This window comes from Phocoena phocoena, chromosome 14 (assembly GCF_963924675.1).
Source record: "Phocoena phocoena chromosome 14, mPhoPho1.1, whole genome shotgun sequence".
Taxonomy (NCBI): domain Eukaryota; kingdom Metazoa; phylum Chordata; class Mammalia; order Artiodactyla; family Phocoenidae; genus Phocoena; species Phocoena phocoena.
This window is the reverse complement of record NC_089232.1, coordinates 51733164-51756284: the sequence shown is the minus strand read 5'-3', so window position 1 is coordinate 51756284 and position 23121 is coordinate 51733164. Positions and strand designations below refer to the sequence as shown.

General features: G+C 38.5%; 1 protein-coding gene across 2 annotated transcripts in view; it reads left to right on the top strand.

Annotated features, from left to right (window-relative positions):
* Positions 1-22321, top strand: part of SOCS5 (suppressor of cytokine signaling 5) — a 58808-nt gene extending 36487 nt beyond the window's left edge. For both annotated transcript variants that reach the window (XM_065891145.1, XM_065891146.1), the window contains exon 2: positions 19234-22321. In XM_065891145.1, coding sequence (XP_065747217.1) covers positions 19246-20856 — 1611 coding nt within the window. In that variant the 5' untranslated portion in view covers positions 19234-19245 and the 3' untranslated portion in view covers positions 20857-22321. The remainder of the gene's footprint in view (positions 1-19233) is intronic.
* Positions 22322-23121: the final 800 nt, after the last annotated feature.

Here is a 23121-nt window from a genome sequence, read left to right as displayed (position 1 = left end):
TATCTACAATTGCCCTCAGGACCAGAGTATCTTCAGGGAGTCCTGTTACCTCTCTAGGTTCCAGTTGCTCCTGGTTTGTCTGGCAGTTTCCCACCATCTTGTCAGCTTTTTATTCTAAGGTGTTTTTGGGTTTTTTGTATCTAAGGATTTTTAATTGTTTTCAGTAGGAGGGTTGATCTAAAAAATCCTAGTCTGTCATTACTAGAAATTGTAGTTCCTCTTAATTTTTTCCCCCCACTTAGTCTTCTATTTCTTTTGTTGACTTCAGCCTCCATGTTAATGACTTAGTTTCACAAACATTCATATATTGAGCATCTAATATGTATCAAGCATGGCACAAAACAAAGTCCTTGTTTTCTTGAAGCTAACACTGTAGTGGATTCTGGATTGTGGGTAAAGTTGCAGCACCATTGGACAGCATTTTCCACACTGATTCACAGAGCGTTGGTGACCTGTGAAATCCTAGTAAGGTTGCCATTGTCAAGTAAATTTGAGAAATAATGCCCAGGAGGATATCCTCTCTTAGAGAGCTAAGGCACTAACGTATTTGAACTGAAACCGTTATTTGTAGAATACCTCTTAATATCTCATTAGCATACTAGAATTCCAGGGAACATGATTTATGAAATGTTGGAGTAGGACTAATGTATTAAACATCTCTATATTATTTACATGTTGTCACAGAGCAATTTCAACTTCTGCTTTCCCATAGTCATGTCTAAGGGGGAACATCTGCTGAGGGAATAAAGCAAGGCAGCTGTGCTCTGCATTCTGAACGACTTTCCTTACTTGGCCGTGGGTAGTTAGACTAGCATGGGTACCCAAATCAAAGATGCCAGACATAGGTCAGTCACTGGCCAACCAGAGAAAGTGCAGAAAGTGCTGAATTAAGTTCTCACAGATCTCATTGGTTGGTTAAAGAAATAGAGCTCCTGCTTTGAACTTTATGTCTAGATGTACTGGGATTGGCAAGTAAGGGAGAGTGGTGGTTTCTGTAAGGATACATATGATGATGCGGGTCACAAAACTCATAAAAAGAAACGTATTTGGCAGTTAAGCAGTGGAAGAAGCAGAATTTGAAAAGTCAAGAGAAAGAGAAGGGACCTATGATGGACCAAGAATTAGCGAAAGGTATGGCAGGGTGGCAACTATGAGATAGAAAAAGAATCAAGCGGAGAAGCAGAGACCAGCTTGTGTATGAATTCTTGTTTCCCTTATCATCAAATTCATACTTATAATCAGTTCTCCTCCCCCACCACACACACCTACTACATCTGCCAACCTGAGTGTCAGTGCCCTGCCACCAGAAGAGACTGATACATAAGGAAAGAGTTGGATTCATAAGACTGATGTATGAGTTGAATTCATATCAGTGTTGCTTTTTTGATTAACATTTTTATAACAATGGAATACCCACCATTCCTACCCCTGCTTTTTTCTTCTCTTTTTATTACATTTTGGAAACTCATCTTCTAAGCTCAGCTGTGCTAGCAGTGTTATTGTTGTATTGCATCACATAATCTATTTCTGTTGGTTATTCTATAAATCAGGGGTCCCCAACCCCCGGTCCACGGCCCAATACCGGTCCGCGGCTTGTTAGGAACCAGGCCGCACAGCAGGAGGTGAGCGGCGGTGGGGCGGGGAGCGAGCCAAGCTTCATCTGCCGCTCCCCATCGCTCGCATTACCGCCTGAACCACCCCCCCCAACCCCCTCCGTGGAAAAAATGTCTTCCACAAAACCAGTCCCTGGTGCCAGAAAGGTTGGGGACCGCTGCTATAAATAGTATCTCCATATACAAAAGAATGCACATTACTTACTCTTGGTACTCTTTGGCAAAGAATATTTCCTACTTCCCAATCCAATGTTATTTGCTACTGATCCCCAGTACTGTTTGAGAATCACGTTGGCTTTAGTGGAGATCTCCATATTTGTTATTCCTTTCTCCACTGGTTGTGTTCATCTGCCCCTCTAACCCCCATTTCTTTGTGTCTTTTTCCTCCACACTCTTCCCCCACCTTTTCTTTAAAAAGTTTTCTTAATACTTCATTATTTATTTCTTCTGCATTTTACACATAATTTTGGGTTTATAATATGAAATTAGATTGGTCTTTTTGAAGATCTACTTCCTTTTTATTTATTATTATTATTATTATTATTTGCAGTACGCGGGCCTCTCACTGCTGTGGCCTCTCCCATTGCGGAGCGCAGGCTCAGCGGCCATGGCTCACGGACCCAGCCGCTCCGCGGCATGTGGGATCTTCCCGGACCGGGGCATGAACCCGTGTCCCCTGCATTGGCAGGCGGACTCTCAACCACTGCGCCACCAGGGAAGACCCTACTTCCTTTTTAAATAACATTTTTCCAGCCAGGAAATTCGTACATTTGAATGTAATGTCTTGGAAAGTACAGAAAAGAAAAAATGAAATTACAATAATCAAAAACCACCCAAAATAACCACAGTAGTATTTCCTATCCATAATCTTTTTATTAAAATATGTTTATATGTATATGTTGAGGTCAATTTATATACTGTTTTATAACCATATTTATTTTATATCATGAATATTTCCAGAACATTAAATGCTCTAGAAACATGGTTTTAATGTCTATTATTCCAGTAAATGAAAGAACTACAATTTATTTAACCAGTCCTCTATTAACTGAACAATACAGTTATTGCCAATTTTTTTGCTAATATTATGCCAGGTGAATATCTCTTGTATATAAACCTTTGTGTCTTTATCTGATTATTTTCTTGGAGTACACTTCTATTGTGAAACCTTGAGTCAAAAGGTATATACATCTTTTCAAAGTTTTGATACATAATACTATATAAAATTTCCTTCTTGAAATGCCATGTGGATTTATATCCTCACATCAATGTGTAAAAATACTAGCTTCGCAATACCATGCTTAGATACTACCATTAAAATGTAAAAGAGGGCTTCCCTGGTGGCGCAGTGGTTGAGAGTCCGCCTGCCGATGCAGGGGACACGGGTTCGTGCCCCGGTCCGGGAAGATCCCACATGCCGCGGAGTGGCTGGGCCCATGCGCCATGGCCGCTGAGCCTGCGCGTCCGGAGCCTATGCTCCGCAATGGGAGAGGCCACAACAGTGAGAGGCCCGGGTACTGCAGGAAAAAAAAAAAAAAAAAAGTAAAAGAAATAAAAACAAACTTTGCCAAGTTGATAAGGGAAAAATCTTATATCACACTTTAATCTAGATGTCTGATCAATTCTAAGAATGACCTTTTTCATATATTTATTGGCCAAGTGTTGTGATTTTTCTGTACATGTCCTTTGCTATTTTCTATTTGAGGTGGTGTGTTTTGTTTTATCTTCTAAATGTATTAACACTTGGTCATATGTTGAAAATTTTCTCCAACTTATCACTTGTCCTTTAATTTTGTTTATGGCATTTTTTGACATGTAAAAGTTTTAAATGTTCATTCATTAAGTATTTTGATAATTTCGTTTTGGTCTCTTTCTTCAGCATTTTGTTTAAATAGACTTTCCCATCTCTTCTTTGAGAGGTTAAATGGTTTCTTATATTTACTTATTTATGTTGAGTCTTTTTACAATTCATTGAAATGCTCACCCATTCTTCTAATATTGGAACATTTGAGATTACAAACTCTTAGATCCAGATGTATAGAGTTTTCTAGTTTCAGAAAATCTGTTAACTTTATTTTTACTCCCATCTACTTCCAAAAAGAAGGGGAAAAATTAATTAACAATAAACCTACACTTGGACATTTAGTATGATGATAATTGATTTAGACTTATGCAGGGGCATGTGAGGGATATCTCAAAGTCTGTCAGAAATTTATAAACTAAGGCCTTCCATTTGGGTTTCCTGTTAGTAATAGCAGAAAGGAGGAGGAACAATGAGTTACATGTTTCGCATTGTCTGCTTAAAGGAAACATATCAGTTTTCTTAAAAGAGATTTGGCAGTGAAGTCAAAGACGAATTTTTTGTGTGGGTATTTATGTGAAGAATGATGTCTTGATACCACTTTTATAGAACATAGAATAATACAAGGCAGTTTATTTTATAAACTCTTAATAAAAGTTAAGGGCATAATATTAAGTTCTAATTATGGTAGAGTACTATGTCTGCAGGCAGTCAAAATAATACAAACCACACATGTGTCTTTCTGGTGAAGTAGTTTGATAAGGGGTAGAGCTTAGACAATCTCTGGTTAGATATTTCTTAAACTAGCTCTTTCAGCATAATAGTTGAGATTTTTAAAATTCAGATTTTGATTCATATGTATTTGTGATTTCTATTTAGAAATAGCAATTGTGGAATGATTCATACACATTAGGTCCACGTGTTTAACTGGAAAGTTTGACATTTTATTGTGAGAATTAGCCTACTATTTGAGAAGGTGGAGAATTATCTCATATAAGTGGGTTTCCAGAATTACCTGCAATCAGTTATACAATTTTTGCTTGCTACACTTCAAACAGTTATAATGTGAACAGTTTAATAGTAAATCTTACTTCATTTCAGATCTGACAGAATGTCTAAGAATTTTTTGTTTTTCATGAGGTACTGCTTCCTTCATTATCAAAGAATATTGAGAATTAAGTGTACTTTAAGCTGCTCAATTCATCTTTGAAACTATTTAAACTTACTTTATCTGTGAAATAACCCTCATTTTTAAGCTGTGTGTAAGGGAAGTAAATATATCTTAAACTGTGTAGGAAGGTTTTTTTTAAGGGGAAACAGGAAGGGGAAAGTTTGTGTTGACAGAACAGTATTACTTTTATTAGTTTTCTTTTTTTTTGCAGCTGACACTAAACTTGCAGTGTTTATATTGAACACTAAATCAGCACCTGACTGAAACATGACTAGCTAGAGAGTTCAAGACTATTTAGATAACTCAGTATGTTGGATGTTAGGGGATTATACTTTAATCAGACAGTAGTGTGATTAGGAATCAGTTGTATCTGATGTGCTACCGCTAGACCTGAAATAACTTGGAGTCTATTTGTGGAATGCTGTGATTGTATTTTAAATTCTAATATTTAAAAAAGTCACAGATCGTTGAGGTTAGTTAATTCAGTTGCTTGTAGAGGAAGGACTACCTGGGCTTGCTAGAGACAGAGGGTTGCTTATCCTCTTTAACATCTCCCATGAAAGACTCCTCACAACTCTCTTTTGGTTGTTTATTTACATTTTTAACTATTTGAAATATTAATTTTTTTTCTAAGAGTTTCTTTGTTTTTATCTTCAGAAGGATTGAAGAGTGACCACTCAGAATTCTCCTTTTTAGAAAAAGACTTTTTATATACATGAAAACAACCCATTGGTTATGTTATTTTTCCAGGTGAGATGATTTCAGCTATATCTTTACATTCCTAAATTATAATACTGATAACTGTTGTTTTTTGCTCCTTTTGTACTGAGTTCTTAAGATGTAGAGGAAGCAGCCAGATATCGAGTCCCTTGACTTTTCTTAGCTGCTTGAAATTCTGGGATCAATTTTATGGCAGATGTTCTAGAGGGGAGTGAGAGTGGAGGAAGGTGCACTATTTAAGCAGCTGTTTCAAGTAATACATGCAAATGATGATGAAGACTGAACCTGGGAGAAGGGCAGTGGAGATAGAGAGGATGGGAGGACCTGATAGGGCTCTGGAGTGGACTGTAGACCCCATTTTTCCAGTTCATCACTGCCTAGGGGAAGTATAAATAAAGGCAGTGGTAACTCTAGGATATCTAGCATATTTTGCCCCCTGCAGTTTGAATCTCCTCATCCTTCTGGAACATACAGAAGTTAGGGCTTTGGCTAAAGGCATTATTTTAAAGAAATGTCCCATCAGCCTGTTTCCTTACCCTTTTAGGTCATGTTCTTTGTTGCATCCATTTTAATTTCAGTTTCCATATGTTTGTTTTTGGCATATAGATCTTGTATCCTGTAACCCTGCTGGGTTTTCTTTTCCTTTTTTTTAAAAATTTTTTTTAAGATTCCTTAGGGTTTTCTATGTGGACAATCATGTCATCTGAAAATGGGTAGTTTTGTTTCTTCCTTTCCTATCAGTTTTGCCTTTTTTTTTTTTTTTTTTTTCCTTGCCTTACTGTGATGGCTCTCGCTTCTTTTTTAACCCTAACCTCTTGCTCTGGACACAAGTGATTAGAAATCATAGTTGTTAGACAGATTGACTTTTGCCTGGAACAGAAGTCAGGGTTGCCTGGGTTGGTGCTTTTCTTATGCAGAGATTTTTAATTACTGATTCAAAATCTTTTAGAGTTATGGGCTTTGCTTTTTTATTTGTTTTTGAGTCAGTTTTGAAATTTTATGTTTTTCTAAAAATCTAGCCATCCGTTTTTAAAAAGCGTTTTAATTTATTGGCTTAAAGTTCTTCATCATGGTTTCTTTTAAATGTTTGCTCCTTTTTTAATGTCTTACATTGTGTATCCCTGTAGTTTGTGACCCCAGGCTATTATGCTTTCTAAGGTTTTTTTAGTCTCTTGCTCTGGTCTGTGTACTGGCTCAAAGCACTTATCTTCTCTCTAAAGCCCCTGCCCCCACTGCCCTTTTCTCATTTGCAGTTTCCAAACTGCTAAGCACTTCTGCGTGTAGTATCAGTAAATGTTAAAATGAATATATATTTTTATCATCTTTTTAGATTACCTGTTTTTCAACTTTTGATAGGTGAGGTTTTATTTCATTTCTGTTAACAAACTAAAGGTTTTTTGATTGTCCTATTTTTTTTTTAAGGGCAGTTGCCTTTTTAAAAATATTTATTTATTTATTTGGCTGTGTCGGGTCTTAGTTGTGGCACGTGGGATCTTCGTTGCGGCGTGTGGGCTTTACTCTAGCTGTGGTGTGGACTTTAGAGCACGCACACTTAGTTGCCCCGTGGCATGTGGGAGCTTCCCGGACCAGAGCTCGAACCTGCGTCCCCTGCATTGGAAGGCAGATTCTTAACCACTGGACCACCAGGGAAGCCCCTTATTGTCTTATTTTTAAAAAATAAAATACATGGGGCTTCCCTGGTGGCGCAGCGGTTGAGAGTCCGCCTGCCGATGCAGGGGACGCGGGTTCGTGCCCCGGTCCGGGAGGATCCCACGTGCCGCAGAGCGGCTGGGCCCGTGAGCCATGGCCGTTGAGCCTGTGCGTCCAGAGTCTGTGCTCCGCAGCGGGAGAGGCCACAACAGTGAGAGGCCTGCGTACCGCAAAAAAATAAATAAATAAAAAAAAAAATACATAACATAAAACTGGGGTATATTGCTTGGAATTTCTGGTCTGTAATTTTGGTCAGAGTGCTTCTCTTGGAATTAGTTTTCTTAAATGGTTAAAAGGTATCCTGTTTGTCTTTACCTCTCCCAGTACTCCTTCCAAATATCTTTCTAAAGCATAGACTAATTTCAAGATGTTTAAAATTTCTTTTTACTTAGGCCAGTTTGAGGATCTAGATTAAAAAACAAAGGAAGTTGTCCTGATTATGTTTTTTTTTCTTTCTTTCTTTCTTTCTTCGATTCATTACAAGCTGTCAAATTATTTGAAGACCTTGGTTTCTTCAGACCTATAATCTGGCATAGAAGAGAGTAGTATACTTTAGTTTGTAAAGGAATGATAACTGTATTCTAAGTGGTTTTAGGTAAACAACAGAAGGAAAGTGTTACTATTTAAAAAAAAATCATTTTAGTCCTTAGAGTCTTTGTATTTCTTGTGATACTAAACTACTAGAGTTACAAAATGGTTATCCTTCCTAGAGAAGGAAATGGTCCAGATTACAGCTGCTCACTTACCATTGGTAATTGAGTACACTTTGTAAATTATTAGCAGGATCACAGTGAGCTCATTGTTAAGCAGTCCCAAATCAGAGATCCTTTTCTGGGTTAAGGCTAACCAGTGTGGCAGCTTGATCCACGAGGTTTCTCAACTGAGAGTTGAGAGTTGCTGTGTTGGTCTTCGTTTCTTTCTAAGTTCACCTTTTGGTCGTAAGGGAGATTTGTGTGTTGTGGGGTAGGGGTGGGGTTGATGCCCTGTGCTCTAGGGAACGTTGCAGGCATTGCCGAGACAGCACTAATCACATACTGTTATGATGCTTAGTAGAAAGTTCTGCTTTTTGCTGCTGTCACCAACATGTAGCTTCTGCTGCCCTGTGGATTGGTCGTATAACAGAAGCTACCATTTTTGAGCCCCTGTTATAGACTCAGCTGTACGTACCTTTATGTCATGTTATCCTCTTAAAAACCCTTGTAAGAGAGGGGTAGTTGTTCCTATTTTTAGATGGAAAGGCTGAGGCTTAGATTTCACACAGCTAGTGAGTGCCTGGATTTGCTTTTAGGGCTCTCTGAAGCGAAAGCACACGTTCTTTGTGTTCCACCACAGTCTGCCAGTAATGCTGGCCAGATAAGAAACATTTCAATGAATAGTATGTTTGTTAGTATATTACATAAGATACTTTCTCCATAGAAAAGGAAGCATAGCTTAGGATTTTATGCCTCCCTAGTGTGCAGTATCTATATGGTAAAATTTAAATTGTGGTGGTGTTAAAGACTAAAAAGGAATTTTGAAGCAAAAAAATGAATAAGGATTATGTTCCTGGGCCTTGCCCAGTACTACACAGATTGGCTATGCTTCGTTCAGGTTGTAGATGAGCTATAGCTTCAACTGCTAAGGAACACTGAAATCCCTGTAATGTTTCCTAGGGAATAGTATAGAGGTTTAAATGATAAATAATAGAACTTGCAATCCCGCATGTGTTGTGCATAGGAAAATACTGACATTTGTGGCGTGTCCTAGAAGAAATGAAAGGGAGAATCATTTATAAAAAGAAAGAGAAGCTAAAGCTTTATGCTAGATAGTACTGGTAACATTTGAAAAGTTCCTGTCTTTTGAGTGTCTCCTGGGAGCCAAAGGCTTTATAGATATGGTTTCTAATCCTCACATCCAACCCATGAGGTGGATATTGTTATCCTCATTTTATCAAGAGGGACACTGAGGTTCAGAAATATGAAGGACTACATCAAAGTTCACAGCATTCGTAAGTGGTGAAGTTGGAATTCAGCCTCCTCCCTACCACACCCCCTCAACTGACTGTCTCTTGCCTATGCCCTTTTCATTATGTTGCCCCTAAGCAAAGTTCAGGCAGAATCACTACAGGGTTTAAGAATCTGGGATTTTGATGGTTCAGAGCGCCCTCCTGTATGACACTGGAAATTAGAATTGTGTGAGTAAAATTGAAGAAGCAGAGATGCAAATTTTAGATACTTTTTTTTTTTTAATCAGAAAAAGAAAGAGCTCTTAAATTGTCTTTTTTTGGGGGGGCAGTATTAATGCAGAGTCTATATAACACTGTTACTCTTAATTTGATTTTATGTCCTTTTTCTTTTTTCTTCTTTTTTAAGATGTACTACTGTATTTCACTTAATATAAAGAAAGAAATATATCAACTTCTTAAACTTCTTTCATCCCTTGAAATTAGGCATGTGGTTTCAAACATGTTCTTTTTTTTGATAATTTTATTGTTTTTATTTATTTTATTTTTTAACATCTTTATTGGAGCAAACATATTCTTAATTGACCATATAGTTGAAAGTAGTATTCTAGAAAAGAAGTGAAATTTAGTCATATAGATCCATTAGTTATAATAATATCAGAACATTTTCAAGTGGTATACAAGCCTACAGAAAGAGTTATGACTTTCATAGTAGATGATAGGCATAGAATATAGACACCAAAACATTCACAATAGGCCTGTGAATATACCTTTTGCTCTGGGTTCTTTTGGTCAGAGTAATGTTTCACACATTGCAATTAAAGTGGAGCAAGCCAGTAGTTTTCTTTTGAGTGTGCACGTGCTAGGTTTGTCAAATTGTAATATCAGTTCCATCCTTTAATGGAACATTTTGATAAACCACCAAATTGCCATACAGAAAAAAAATCCCCCAAAGATTAATATGCTATTTTCTAAATAGTCTAATTTTCAGTTTTGAATTCTTCTTTTACCTGAAAGCCTTTTATTTTCCTAGTGGGTATTTTTTGTTTAATACTTGGTTATTAATTCCCATTATGGTCAAAATGTGGCTGTATAATTTTTAAAATTTTATTGTGCAATGTATCGTGTACAGGAAAGAATGTGTAAAATTGTAAGTGAAGTCTAAAGAATATTTAGTAAGTAAAAATCATACAGCCTTTACCCAGCCAAACAAGTAGGAACTTAACAGTGTTTTAGAAGCCTTCTGAGTGCCTCTCACTAATTCTATATCCCTCCCCACAAAGGTAACCATTTACCTGCCTTTTATATTCTTACTAGATATGTATACATATCTCAACAACATATTTTGGACTTTGCCTGTTTAAAAGATAAATTGATTCATAGTGTATATATCTTAATTTCGTATCTTTCTCTAAGCATTATATCTTTGAGATTCATATGTATAGATGCAAGTAACGGTAGTTTATCACCCCTGCTGTATAGTGATAGATTATCTGAATATACACTCAGACTGATGAGGTTTCGCTGGGATGTCTCAATGACAGTCTCAACTGCAATGTTTCCTAAATTGAATTTATTAACTCTCTTCAACCCTTCACTTGCCAAAACTGCTCTGTCGATTGTGTTTTCTGTCTCTGAAATAGCATCTCTTTCCACCCATTTGCCCAAGCCGGAAACTCATTTTTGACACCTCCTCCTCATTCCCCATTTCAAGGCATTCTTTAATCCTGCAGGTTTATCTTCTAAACATTTCAAATCTATCTCTATCTCCACTATCACCACCCTAGTCGAGTTCTTACCTGGACCTCTGTAGTAGTCTTTGTGCAGTATCAACATCCTTTCTTAGGCTCTTACCGTGGATTAGAGGCCTGCCTACCTCTTCCACTTCATCTTGGCACTCTTCCCTTCACTTGCTAGTCTATGTTAGCTTCGGCCATTGTTCATGCCATGCTTATTCCTGCTTCAGGACCTTTGCAAATGCTGCTGCCTCTACCTGTGGAACACTGTCCCTAATTCATTCTTACTCATCCTTTAGGACAAAATTTTAAAATACCACCTCCTCGGAGAGAAGTCTTCGTTGCTCACCATCCCTTAATCTAGATCATGACTCCCTGTTATCAGTAGGACTTTGTACTACTCCCACCTGGCACTACTGTAAAATTAATTAAATGATTATTAAGGAAGACCTCTCCTTTGATTCAGTCAGAGACAGTAGTCTGCAGAGTCTAATAAAGTAAGAAATCATAAAAAGGGATGCATGCCTTAAAATTTTTACTCTAAGAACATGACTGCATGTTCATTTGTCAGTCTTGTTATTAAGGGACAAAGGCCTTTTCTTTGGGAGTAGGTCCATTAGCTGCCAGTTCCATATTGTTTATCTTTCAGAAACCACACCCATAATATATCCTCTCAGATTTACAGTTTGGGTTTTTTAAAAGTAGAACAAGAATTTAGACTCTTCTGATACATTCTGAGTTTAGAATCCTTATGTATTTTTGCAATATTTTTTCCAATTTTTAAAACTATTTTCTTGCCTGTATCTAATTCAGCAACATAAGTATCTCACTTCTACTGAGTATTTCAAAGTCATTCTACTCAGTCTTCCCTACTCCCCCGCATTCTGTTAAGTTAATTAACAAATCAGCTAATTACAATAATAAGTATAAATGGCATGAACAGGTCTGGAAGCAAAATAAAAGTATAACTTAGCTGATGGGAAGAAGTCTCCAAGTGTACTAGGTCGGTGGACTCCACGGTTTTTGAGTGCACATGTACGTGGTCTACTGTATTGATATATTATCTATAGTGCAATACTGTAACTCTGAGGTTGAATTATGTAGCCATTTATTACCCACAAAACAGCAATTTTATATGGTTGAATATAATATTAAATAACAGTATAAAAGATAAACAGGCATCCAGTTGGATAATATAGATCATGTCACAGTAAAGTATGTAAATAATTTTTAAATAATTTTCTAAAAAACTCCAGTGGTTCTCAGATTCTTTTAAGGGAGTATAGCTATGATAGCCATGCATCCCTGGATTTCTGGGTCAGTCTTTAATATTTAACACTGTATTCTTTTTTTCTAAAAATTATTGAAATGTCACCAAAATATCACTCAAAAATGGAATCTCCTGAACTGCCTCTTGTACCTGACTTTAGCACAGAAATACGTTAATCAGCCATGTGTCCCAGTTTCTGTACTGTAACTGAAGAGCTTTCTATTGGAAAGGTATTACCATGACTTAAGTAGCCTAGGTAGACTAAACAGTAGAGGAGGGATTTTAGTTGGGTCACATTCTTCCTCTTTACTCACTGTGGCATGCCATGTAGTCTTAAAACTTACTGAATTTAATTTATTTCTAATAAAGTGTGGATCAAGTCCCATTGAAATGAACTGGGAACTATTTCAATTATTTTGTTTTGTGGAAATTTTGTAATAGATACTGCTTGGTATTAAGAGGGCCATTGACTATGTATGGTCTTTACTTTTTTAATATATGTAAATTTTTGTAGTAATAGAATTTGACCTCTGATATTTCATAATTCTGATTTATAGCTTATCCTGTTAAGTATCATTTTTCAGCAAAAGCTAGTTTACTTACTACATTATTATAAAACCAATTTTAAATTATGATTGTCCTTCAAGGAAGGAATGACTTTTCAGAAATTTGCTTTGGATAGTTTTAAGCATAACTCTGCAGGTATAGAAATGTGAATGATGAACTTTCAATCTAGAATCAATACAATTGAAATTTAACACTTTTTTATAGCCCTGTGTAACTTTATATAAAACCATAAAGTAACAGAGTTTTAATTTAGTTCTCAAAGGGTTTCAGCCAAACACATTCCCAAAAACTTAACAAGAAAACAAATAAAAGAACCTCAGACTGACATTGTAAATATTAATAAGATAGTTGAAATGCCTTCCTGATTCTTACATGGACTCTTCTATGAATCACTATCAGTGATTTTCTTCCCAGTATTACAGCTGCCCACATAGCATTCCCCATCTTAGGAAAAATCTACTTTCTGTCCCCAAAGGGGTGTGGAAGCATAATAGTCTTTCTTTAAATTAGGGTATTTTGTCACGATGCAATCTAGCAGCAGTCTCCACGTTAGGAACAGAGAAACCACTAAATATCACGCTCTGTCTGTGAAACTGAACCAAAGGCTTAGTGTTAGAAACTGCTACTGTCACCTGGCAAGGACAAATGTTTTCTGCATGTCCCACTTGTTTATACAGCTTACAAAGAACTGTATATGGAATAAGTGGTTTTAAGTTTGGTCGCTTTCTAAAATGGACAGTCATTTTTTTAGGTATAATTTGCTTGTCAAAGAAATATCTTTAGGTAGCTACAGAATTTATCTTATAAACATGGAGAAGAGAGATTTCTGTACTTTTTGAATATTGCTCTTTTAGTTTCTGCAGTGGTGTGGTTTATAATCTTACATACACTAGACCAAGGTCAACAAACTTCTTCTGTAAAGAGCCAGAGAGAAAATACTTTAGGCTTTGTAGGCTACCTGTGGTCTCTGTCGAACGTTCTTTGTGGGTTTTTTTGTTTTTGTAATCCCTTTTAAAAATGTAAAAACCATTCTTAGCTGAGTCTATACAGAAATAGGCCACAGGCCAGATTTGCTTCTCGGTCTATAGCCTGCTGACCCCTTCTCTAGATCAGTACTGTCCAACAGAAATATAATTTGAACCATATATGTAACTTAAAATTTTCTAGTGGCCACATTTAAAAAGTAAAAAGCAGATGAAATTAATTTTAATTCTATATTTTACCAGTTGTATGCAAACTATTGTTATTTCAATATGTGGCACTAGCCACATTTCAAGGACTCAGTAACCACATATATCAGACAGCACAGCTCTAGACCAGAGCTATTTAAAGTATGGACCATGAACTGGTGCCGGCCTACAGTTTGTTACCAGTTTATGACAGGTTAAGTATAGAAATTGAAGCAAGAATTTAAAATATTTTATAGCAATTTAACCGTTACTTTATATCTGTTCAATCTAATAAGAAACTTGGCACTTGTATTTCATATATCCTTTTTTACATTTCTTTTTTTTTTTTTTTTTTTGCGGTACGCGGGCCTCTCACTGTTGTGGCCTCTCCCGTTGCGGAGCACAGGCTCAGCGGCCATGGCGCGCAGGCCCAGCCGCTCCGCGGCATGTGGGATCTCCCCGGACCGGGGCACGAACCCGCGTCCCCTGCATCAGCAGGCGGACTCTCAACCACTGCGCCACCAGGGAAGCCCCTACATTTCACTTTTTAAGCAATTTATTATTATATCTTACAAAAGAATCAGTCTGTGAAGTTAAAAAGAAACTGGCTCTTCACTACATATAATTTTTTTTTTTTTTTTTTTTTTTGCGGTACGCGGGCCTCTCACTATTGTGGCCTCTCCCGCTGCGGAGCACAGGCTCCGGACGCTCAGGCTCAGCGGCCATGGCTCACGGGCCTAGCCACTCCGCAGCATATGGGATCTTCCCGGACCGGGGCACGAACCCGTGTCCCCTGCATCGGCAGGCAGACTCTCAACCACTGTGCCACCAGGGAAGCCCACTACATATAATTTAAGAGGCACTGTTCTAGGCAGTTCCTCCTAAGATTCTGCAGGCCTCTTGTATACATGGCAAAAATAAAAAAAGGAAACAGTGATAAGATTGTGGTAGGTAGTTTATTTAGTACTATTCACATGCTACCAACCACTACAGAGCAGTGTCCTTTTACTTGTCTCTTTCACAGCTACCATTGGAGCCTCTGACCAGGCTACCCTAGGCCAGTGGCTTTTTTACACTGCTCTAGAATCACTCAGAGAGCTTATAAAAAATAGCAGTGTCCAGGCCCAACTCCAGGCCAGTTGAATCAGAATTTCTTGGGAGGGGGCCTGTGTACAGTTTAAAAAGCTGTATATTTTTCCAGTTACATCCAGGTGATTATATTTTACAGCCAGCATTATTGTATGGATTCCCTCATCCCAGAAAAATTTGCTCTTTCTCTGTTTGGAAGAAATCATTAATCTGGGTGGGGGATTTTCTGTGCAGGACCATTCACTCTCTTTAACAGCAAAAGGGAGACTTTCCGGTTAAATATGTCAGATTGAACTTTGGCATTTTATCTTTACGCCCTCCTAGAACCCCACTGAAATGAAAGGAATAAAAAACATAGAAGGCATAAATCACAAGTAGAAAGCAAATGAGAGGAGAAAGAAGTAGGCCTGATTGGTCAACAAGTTTTTGATAGAAGCAGGTTTGTAGAAATTAGTAGAACTGAGAAAGCTGATCTAAAAACCTGATGTTAAAAAGAAGCAACCCAGGGCTTCCCTGGTGGCGCAGTGGTTGAGAGTCCGCCTGCCGATGCAGGGGACACAGGTTCGTGTCCCGGTCTGGGAAGATCCTACATGCCGCAGAGCGGCTGGGCCCGTGAGCCATGGCCGCTGAGCCTGTGCGTCCGGAGCCTGTGCTCCGCAATGGGAGGGGCCACAGCAGTGAGAGGCCCGCGTACCGCAAAAAAAAAAAAAAAAAAGAAGCAACCCAGTTTATGCTGCTGGCTCAGAAATTCAAGAAACCAGTTACCTCAGAAGGTAAGGGTGGAGTATGGAGCTGAAAACAGGAACGGTGGGAAGTCTGTGTATCAGTCTCCCATGTGTCCTCCTTCACCCTGAGCAGCCTGGAAACGATTGTTCCTTTACCTTGGATAAAACAAGAGGTTAGAGCTGGGAGAAATTTAATCTAAGAAGTTATTCGTAACTGAAGGGATATCTTGTGAAAATAAGGACAACTTTTGAAAAACAGGGACTAAGCGAAAGTCTGAATGTTGAGGTTAAGACCTCACCATTCCCTTTTCCCTGTTCTCAGAGCGTGGCAGTCAGGTGTCTGTGCCCCAGACAGGAGATTGGAGCATTTCTCTCTGGGATGAGCAGCCAGGAGACAAGGTTTACAGATGCTAACTTCTGAGGATTCCCTAATAAAAAACCAACTCATTGTCTCATCACCTTGTAATAAAGCCAGTTGACAAGCACCGCCCACTCACCCCCACCTCCCCAAGTGGACAGAGCTTCTGATCAGCATGTCAGTGGTGATGCATCATCAGACGCTTGCGGAAAGCCTCTGAAGTAAATAAAAAACAAAGACCTAAAGATTTAAGGAGAAAAAAATAAGGTACTAAGAAGAAAGAGATAAAAATATTTAAAATGTTAAAAAAACATTTTACACTTTGTATCTGTAGAGAAATGAGATATTATATCCAAGAAGCTAGAATAGGATGCTATTAAAAAGAACATTCAGGACTTCCCTGGTGGCGCAGTGGTTAAGAATCTGCCTGCCAATGCAGGGGACACGAGTTCGAGCCCTGGTCCGGGAAGATCCCACATGCTGCGGAGCAACTAAGCCCATGCGCCACAACTACTGAGCCTGTGCTCTAGAGCCCGTGAGCCACAACTGCTGAGCCTGCGTACCACAACTACTGAAGCCCGCACGCCTAGAGCCCGTGCTCCGCAACAAGAGAAGCCACCACAATGAGAAGCCCGCACACTGCAACGAAGAGTAACTAACCCCCGCTCGCCACAACTAGAGAAAGCCTGCATGCAGAAACAAAGACCCAGCGCAGCCAAAAGTAAATAAATAAATAAATCTATTATTTTAAAAAACATTCAGAGAACAAGAAAATGGTCTTGGAAATTAAAACTGTGATAGGAAGAATTGTAACTGCAAGAGAACTGTTAGAGAACTGTTAGAAAGTAATACCAAAGAAATCTACCAATAGAAAATGAAAAGAAATGCAATCTTGAAGATATATGATAATCAAAAGATGAATCTAAGTGGTCGAGTGTCTAATGAAAAGGATTTGTCAGGAGGGAGGGAGGGAAGGTGGGGGAATAAAAAGACACTGAAAGGGCCTGGCACAACGAGTGTAGAAAAGGTCCCACACTAAGGAGAAAAAGAAGAGGTACAATTTTTCACGAAATAAAAACAGGTCACATACAGAAGACTGGGAATTGGTGTGATATTAGACTTTTCAACAGCCATGTTGAAGCCACTAGCCAACAGTGGAATAATGCCCTCAAAATTTTGGGGGTAAGTTATTTCCATCACCCAATAGAATATTATCAACCAATAGCAATATGAACATGTTATCTAGAAACAATGAGGAACATAGCAGCAAGAAACAGCTAACAGAATTCAAAGTAATTTTCCTTGATTCCCTGGGAGTGGGAATCAAGAATGGAGAGGATGTTCCAGGCAATGCTCTTCTTTGTTATAAGCCTCGTAGTAGTATTTGACCTTTGGAACTACAAATGTATGAATTAGGTAAAAATAAAAAGCAACTCAAAGAAATGAGAAGGAAGCCAGGCTAGAAGGGACCAGGGTATCGGAAGAGTAGATCTACAAATTTTGGAGTCAACAGGAATGTAGCAGGAATTAGTCCTAAAAATAACAGGGCTATGAGTGAAATCTTAATATAAAAAAACAGTAAGTGATAACAACAGGCATGTTAAGTTCGAATGGTGTAAGCCTCAGAAAAGGCTTACAAAAATTTTTTTTTGCAAGGAGGAAGAGACAGAATGTTCTGACAGAGTTTAATAAGATTTAACAGTTCCATCTAATAGATTTTATTAGAATATATACCACTTAACAGTATGCTTTTAGTAAAGAAGAATCTGAAAGTACAATTTATGATTTTATAGACATAAATTCTCTATGTTGGCATTGTCACTAGTCCAAGAGCACTGTTAGTCCAAGAGCCCTTTCTGTAAGAAACTAAAGGGAAGATATGTAACTCATCTTAAGAAAGTTTATTCTTTATTTTTCTTGATCCTACTCAGCTTCTTGAAAAATGCAGGTATTTCTGACAAAGAGGATTAGTCAGTTATGGAAGGATCAGCTGTAATGACTCTCACCACTATAAGAAACAACTCAGATAGTTTTCCGATACTGATTTTAAACTGTGCAGAATAGTACCTAATGACATAGTAAACATGAACAAAAAATTCAGCGGAAAAAGTGCCATATTTACTAAATGGCAAAATAGAAAAAGAACACTTTTTAAAAACTTCTGGCTGTCATGTTGTGACAAAACTAGTTGAATTTTAAGTTTAGGCGTTTCCATTTCATCTAATGTTGACTTTTAGGTTACTGAATGAGACAGTGTGCCTATAAATGTTGTAGTTTTAAAATAACTCACTTATAAAATGCCATAAACTGCTTTAGATTTTTTTTTTTTTTTTTTTTTCTCTACGCGGGCCTCTCACTGTTGTGGACTCTCCCGCTGCGGAGCACAGGCTCCGGACGCACAGGCTCAGTGGCCATGGCTCACGGGCCCAGCCGCTCCGCAGCCTGTGGGATCTTCCCGGACCGGGGCACAAACCCGCATCCCCTGCATCGGCAGGTGGACTCCCAACCAATGTGCCACCAGGGAAGCCCTAGATTTTTTTTAAAGGAGTAAGAATAAAGATGCCAAATTGCATTTTTTTTGTTTTTTATTTACTAAAGTATCATAACTTTTTTTCTATTACTGTTATTTTCAAGCTGTTCCAGGGTTAAGAATTGGGAAGCTTAAAGACATCTTCCATTTAAACCCAAATTTTATTTTCTTTTGTCCTATTTTCCATTATACTCAAACTGCTTCTTCAAAATCATGGATAAAATTTGTTATGTCCTAGGGCGAGGAGGGCAGATATGGAATGTTTACAGGTGATTGACCTGTAAGGTTTAGACTGCCAGATGAGTAGAGCGGCGGTTAGTTGGTAAGTGAAATTGGTAAGATTACTACTTAAAGGTTTTTTAACTAATGCATTACAGAAATGTGGCCCTGATTATCACTTTTGAGAAGTTGAATGCAGATACCTTTCAACAATACAGAACATACTTTCCCTTCGTAATACTTGAGGCAGTACCTAAATTCTTCAAAGAAAGGAGACAGAAATCAATGTCATAATGAACATGCATAGGAAAAAACCAACCAGAGTTTAAGGGTTTGTTTCCTTCCCCCGAGTTCTGAGTAGTCTATCTGAAAGGACGTGCATAGCGAGGACTAGCTTGAATAATAGTGCCACAGAAGGGCCTGCTGTCCTTACAGCTGCCAGACACTGTAAGAGCCTCATCACGTTAGCAGGGCAATGTAAGCTGAATTTCTGACCAGAACCCCTGAAATTTCCAATGAGAAGAAGGGGGGTGGGTGGGTACTTACTGCCTTTTCTGTTTTCACACACTACTTTGATTAACTTATTTTCTCCTTTTCCTGTTTTTGTCTTTAGGTCTTATAATCAATGGATAAAGTGGGGAAAATGTGGAATAACTTCAAATACAGGTGTCAGAATCTCTTCAGTCATGAGGGAGGAAGCCGTAGTGAAAATGTGGATATGAACTCCAACAGATGTTTGTCTGTCAAAGACAAAAACATCAGTATAGGAGACTCAGCTCCTCAGCAACAAAGCAGTCCCTTAAGAGAAAATGTTGCCTTACAACTGGGGTTAAGCCCTTCAAAGAATTCTTCAAGGAGAAACCGAAACTGTGCCACTGAAATTCCTCAGATTGTTGAAATAAGCATTGAAAAGGATAATGACTCATGTGTCACCCCAGGAACAAGACTTGCAAGAAGAGATTCCTACTCTCGACATGCTCCTTGGGGTGGGAAGAAGAAACATTCCTGTTCTACAAAGACACAGAGTTCACTAGATACCGATAAAAAGTTTGGTAGAACTCGAAGTGGACTTCAAAGGAGAGAGAGGCGATATGGTGTAAGCTCTGTGCACGACATGGACAGCGTTTCCAGCAGAGCCGTAGGAAGTCGCTCTCTGAGACAGAGGTTGCAGGATACTGTGGGCTTGTGTTTTCCCATGAGAACTTACAACAAGCAGTCAAAGCCCCTCTTTTCTAATAAAAGAAAAATACACCTTTCTGAGTTAATGCTTGAGAAATGCCCTTTTCCTGCTGGCTCGGATTTGGCCCAAAAATGGCATTTGATTAAACAGCATACAGCCCCTGTGAGCCCACATTCAACATTTTTTGATACATTTGATCCATCCTTGGTTTCTACAGAAGATGAAGAAGATAGGCTTCGAGAGAGAAGGCGGCTTAGTATTGAAGAAGGGGTTGACCCCCCTCCCAACGCACAAATACATACGTTTGAAGCCACTGCACAGGTTAACCCGTTATATAAACTGGGACCAAAGTTAGCTCCTGGAATGACTGAAATAAATGGGGACAATTCTGCAATTCCACAAGCTAATTGTGACTCCGAAGAGGACACAACCACGCTGTGTTTGCAGTCACGGAGGCAGAAGCAACGTCAGGTATCTGGAGACAGCCATGCCCACGTTAGCAGACAGGGAGCTTGGAAAGTCCATACACAGATTGATTACATACACTGCCTCGTGCCGGATTTGCTTCAGATCACAGGTAATCCCTGTTACTGGGGAGTGATGGACCGTTACGAAGCAGAAGCCCTTCTGGAAGGGAAACCTGAAGGTACATTTTTGCTCAGGGACTCTGCACAGGAGGACTACCTCTTCTCTGTGAGCTTCCGTCGCTACAACAGATCCCTGCATGCCCGAATTGAACAGTGGAATCACAACTTTAGTTTTGATGCTCACGACCCGTGTGTGTTTCACTCCTCCACCGTAACAGGACTTTTGGAACATTACAAAGACCCCAGTTCTTGCATGTTTTTTGAACCGTTGCTTACGATATCACTAAATAGGACCTTCCCTTTTAGCCTGCAGTACATCTGCCGTGCAGTCATCTGCAGATGCACTACGTATGATGGAATTGATGGGCTCCCTTTACCGTCAATGTTACAGGATTTTTTAAAAGAGTATCATTATAAACAAAAGGTTAGAGTTCGCTGGCTAGAACGAGAACCGGTCAAGGCAAAGTAAACCCTCCTGTCCCCAAAGGGCATTAACTAGATCTGCTTTTATGCGCATCGGGCAGTGCGCCTCTAGCAAGCACACATATCAGTGTTGGGTTTTTTCAGCACAGTATGTAAGCTTAGTGTTAGTATTTGTCAGGTGCAATCTGCTGTTACTCAGATAAACGCGGTGCCTGTCGAGACAACAGAGGATACAGCTGCAGGTGTTCGGTAAGGCTACAAAAACGTTCTGCCGATTTAGCTGACAGTTTGGTTTTTAATGGCTGTAGTTAACTGAGCGAAGCAACTCTGGGGCATTTGCTATGAAGAATTCTATTTCTTACTGAAGAACAAATTATTAATATTGGATGAGTATTTCAACAGTGTGACTAATGTTTGAAATTATTATTTTTTCTAGGGATTTTTCTATAACCTTCCAAAAGTAGTGATGTTTGTAGTTACTATAAATCAAGCTTTGGAAGTCCAAAAAATAAAGACTGCCTTCCTTTTAGAAAAAAGTGCAGTTTTCTGGCCACAGGGGCGTAGTGCGGTGCAATTCACGTAAGTGTTGGTAGTCTCCTTTTCTCTTCTGCAAAAGGTACTGTTAAGTAAACCAGCTTTCTAAGTAGTAGTTCTTAAGATTTCAGACTTATGAAAAGTTGGTAGTAGAATTTTTTTTATTTAAGGCCTTAAGTATTCACTTTTTAATGAGCGCTTTAACGTAACACATTGGGAACAGCTGCTGCAGGGTAGGCCTGCGTGTGATTTTTTTAAGGTGACATGTGCAGTCATAATCGCTGATTCATTAAAGGTGGACCTTTTTCTATGCCCGTGATGAGTTTGTGAACCACGAAGAAAATGAGACTGAAAGATACCCAAACAAGTCAGGTAATACTACAGTGGTTGCTGACTGTTGAGATTATTGTTAAACTGGAATTCATAATTTAGATGGCAGCATTTATCTCTTTGTTGTAAACTCTCATAGCCGAATTGCTTAAGTACGAGTTATAGAATTTCGGTGCACTTAATTTTTAATGGAAAAATCTTAAACCTAAATTGCTGATTTAAAAGGTACTGTACAACCGCTGTATCTGTAAATAACTTTACTTAGCACCTTTTTGTCACTTAGAATAGTATGCAGTACTACTTGAGTGAGCTATTTTGGAAGTAGTACCAAGTTCTAGTGTTCGCTTCTTAGTGTTGGACTGAATTTACAGCTCCGTCCTGGACATTTTGCACTAAAGTAGTCGAATCCATTCTTCTGTCTTTTTGTTAACGTGCTCTGTACCACTGGTGAGTGCTCCTTAGTTTCCTTACCGGCTGCTACAGAAAGTTCTTTTACATCCCAGTGGCTATCGCCAAGGCCACAAAAAAGAAAAGCTATATTTGTATGCAACACTAACCCTTTGACTGCTAATGTATGTTTCCGCTTGCTGTGCCTTGTTACGGCTGCTTTTTTGTGCTAATAAAGTACGTTTGGTGTTCTCCTTGTATATCTGCCGTTTTATACATTTGCAACAATTTCTCTTGTAAATGGAATGGTTTGGGGTTTTTAAATAAGCATTACCTGACAACGTACTATATAGTTAATGCAGAATTACTGAACAGTCTAATATTGACTTATTCCGACTAAGCTAACTCTAAATTTAATTCTATACATCTTGCCAATCATAATCACATATACTGTGGAACACTATCTATAGTTACTGCAAAATACTGTATAGTCTAGATTATAACAGAAAATGAACAGAGAAATACTGGCTAAACCTATTGATTTCTCTGCTTTTAAGTGAAAGGTTGAAACTATCGATGACATGTTATAATAAATGAATAATATCTGTAGCCTCCCACTGCATCAGAAACAAGTTAAGTGAAGTCTTGTAAACTAATAATACATCAGCACCATTTATTGGTTTGGGGACCATTTTAATTAATAACAAATGCCCAAAATGTAGAACTTTAACCAAAGACTTGTCCATTTTAAAGCAAAATGGGGACTGAAGGGACTTACAATTCCTGTTGTTTCTAACAGAAGTCCCTGAAGAACATATGCCAAAGTGTCTGAGAACTTCATCCAAACCTACTTTAAAGCATTATGTGCAGTTAAGTTGTTATGACGTAATTACAGTCCGTTTTCTTGAGCTTGTAACGTACCTGGAAAATAAACCTCTTGGGGAAAAAAAAGTTCATACTGATTATTGGAGAAAGACTATATATGCAAGCAAGATCTTATTTTAAAGAGGTAACTTGAAACTCCAAGAAAGCACTTGATGTTTTGTATGCTTGTAGCAAA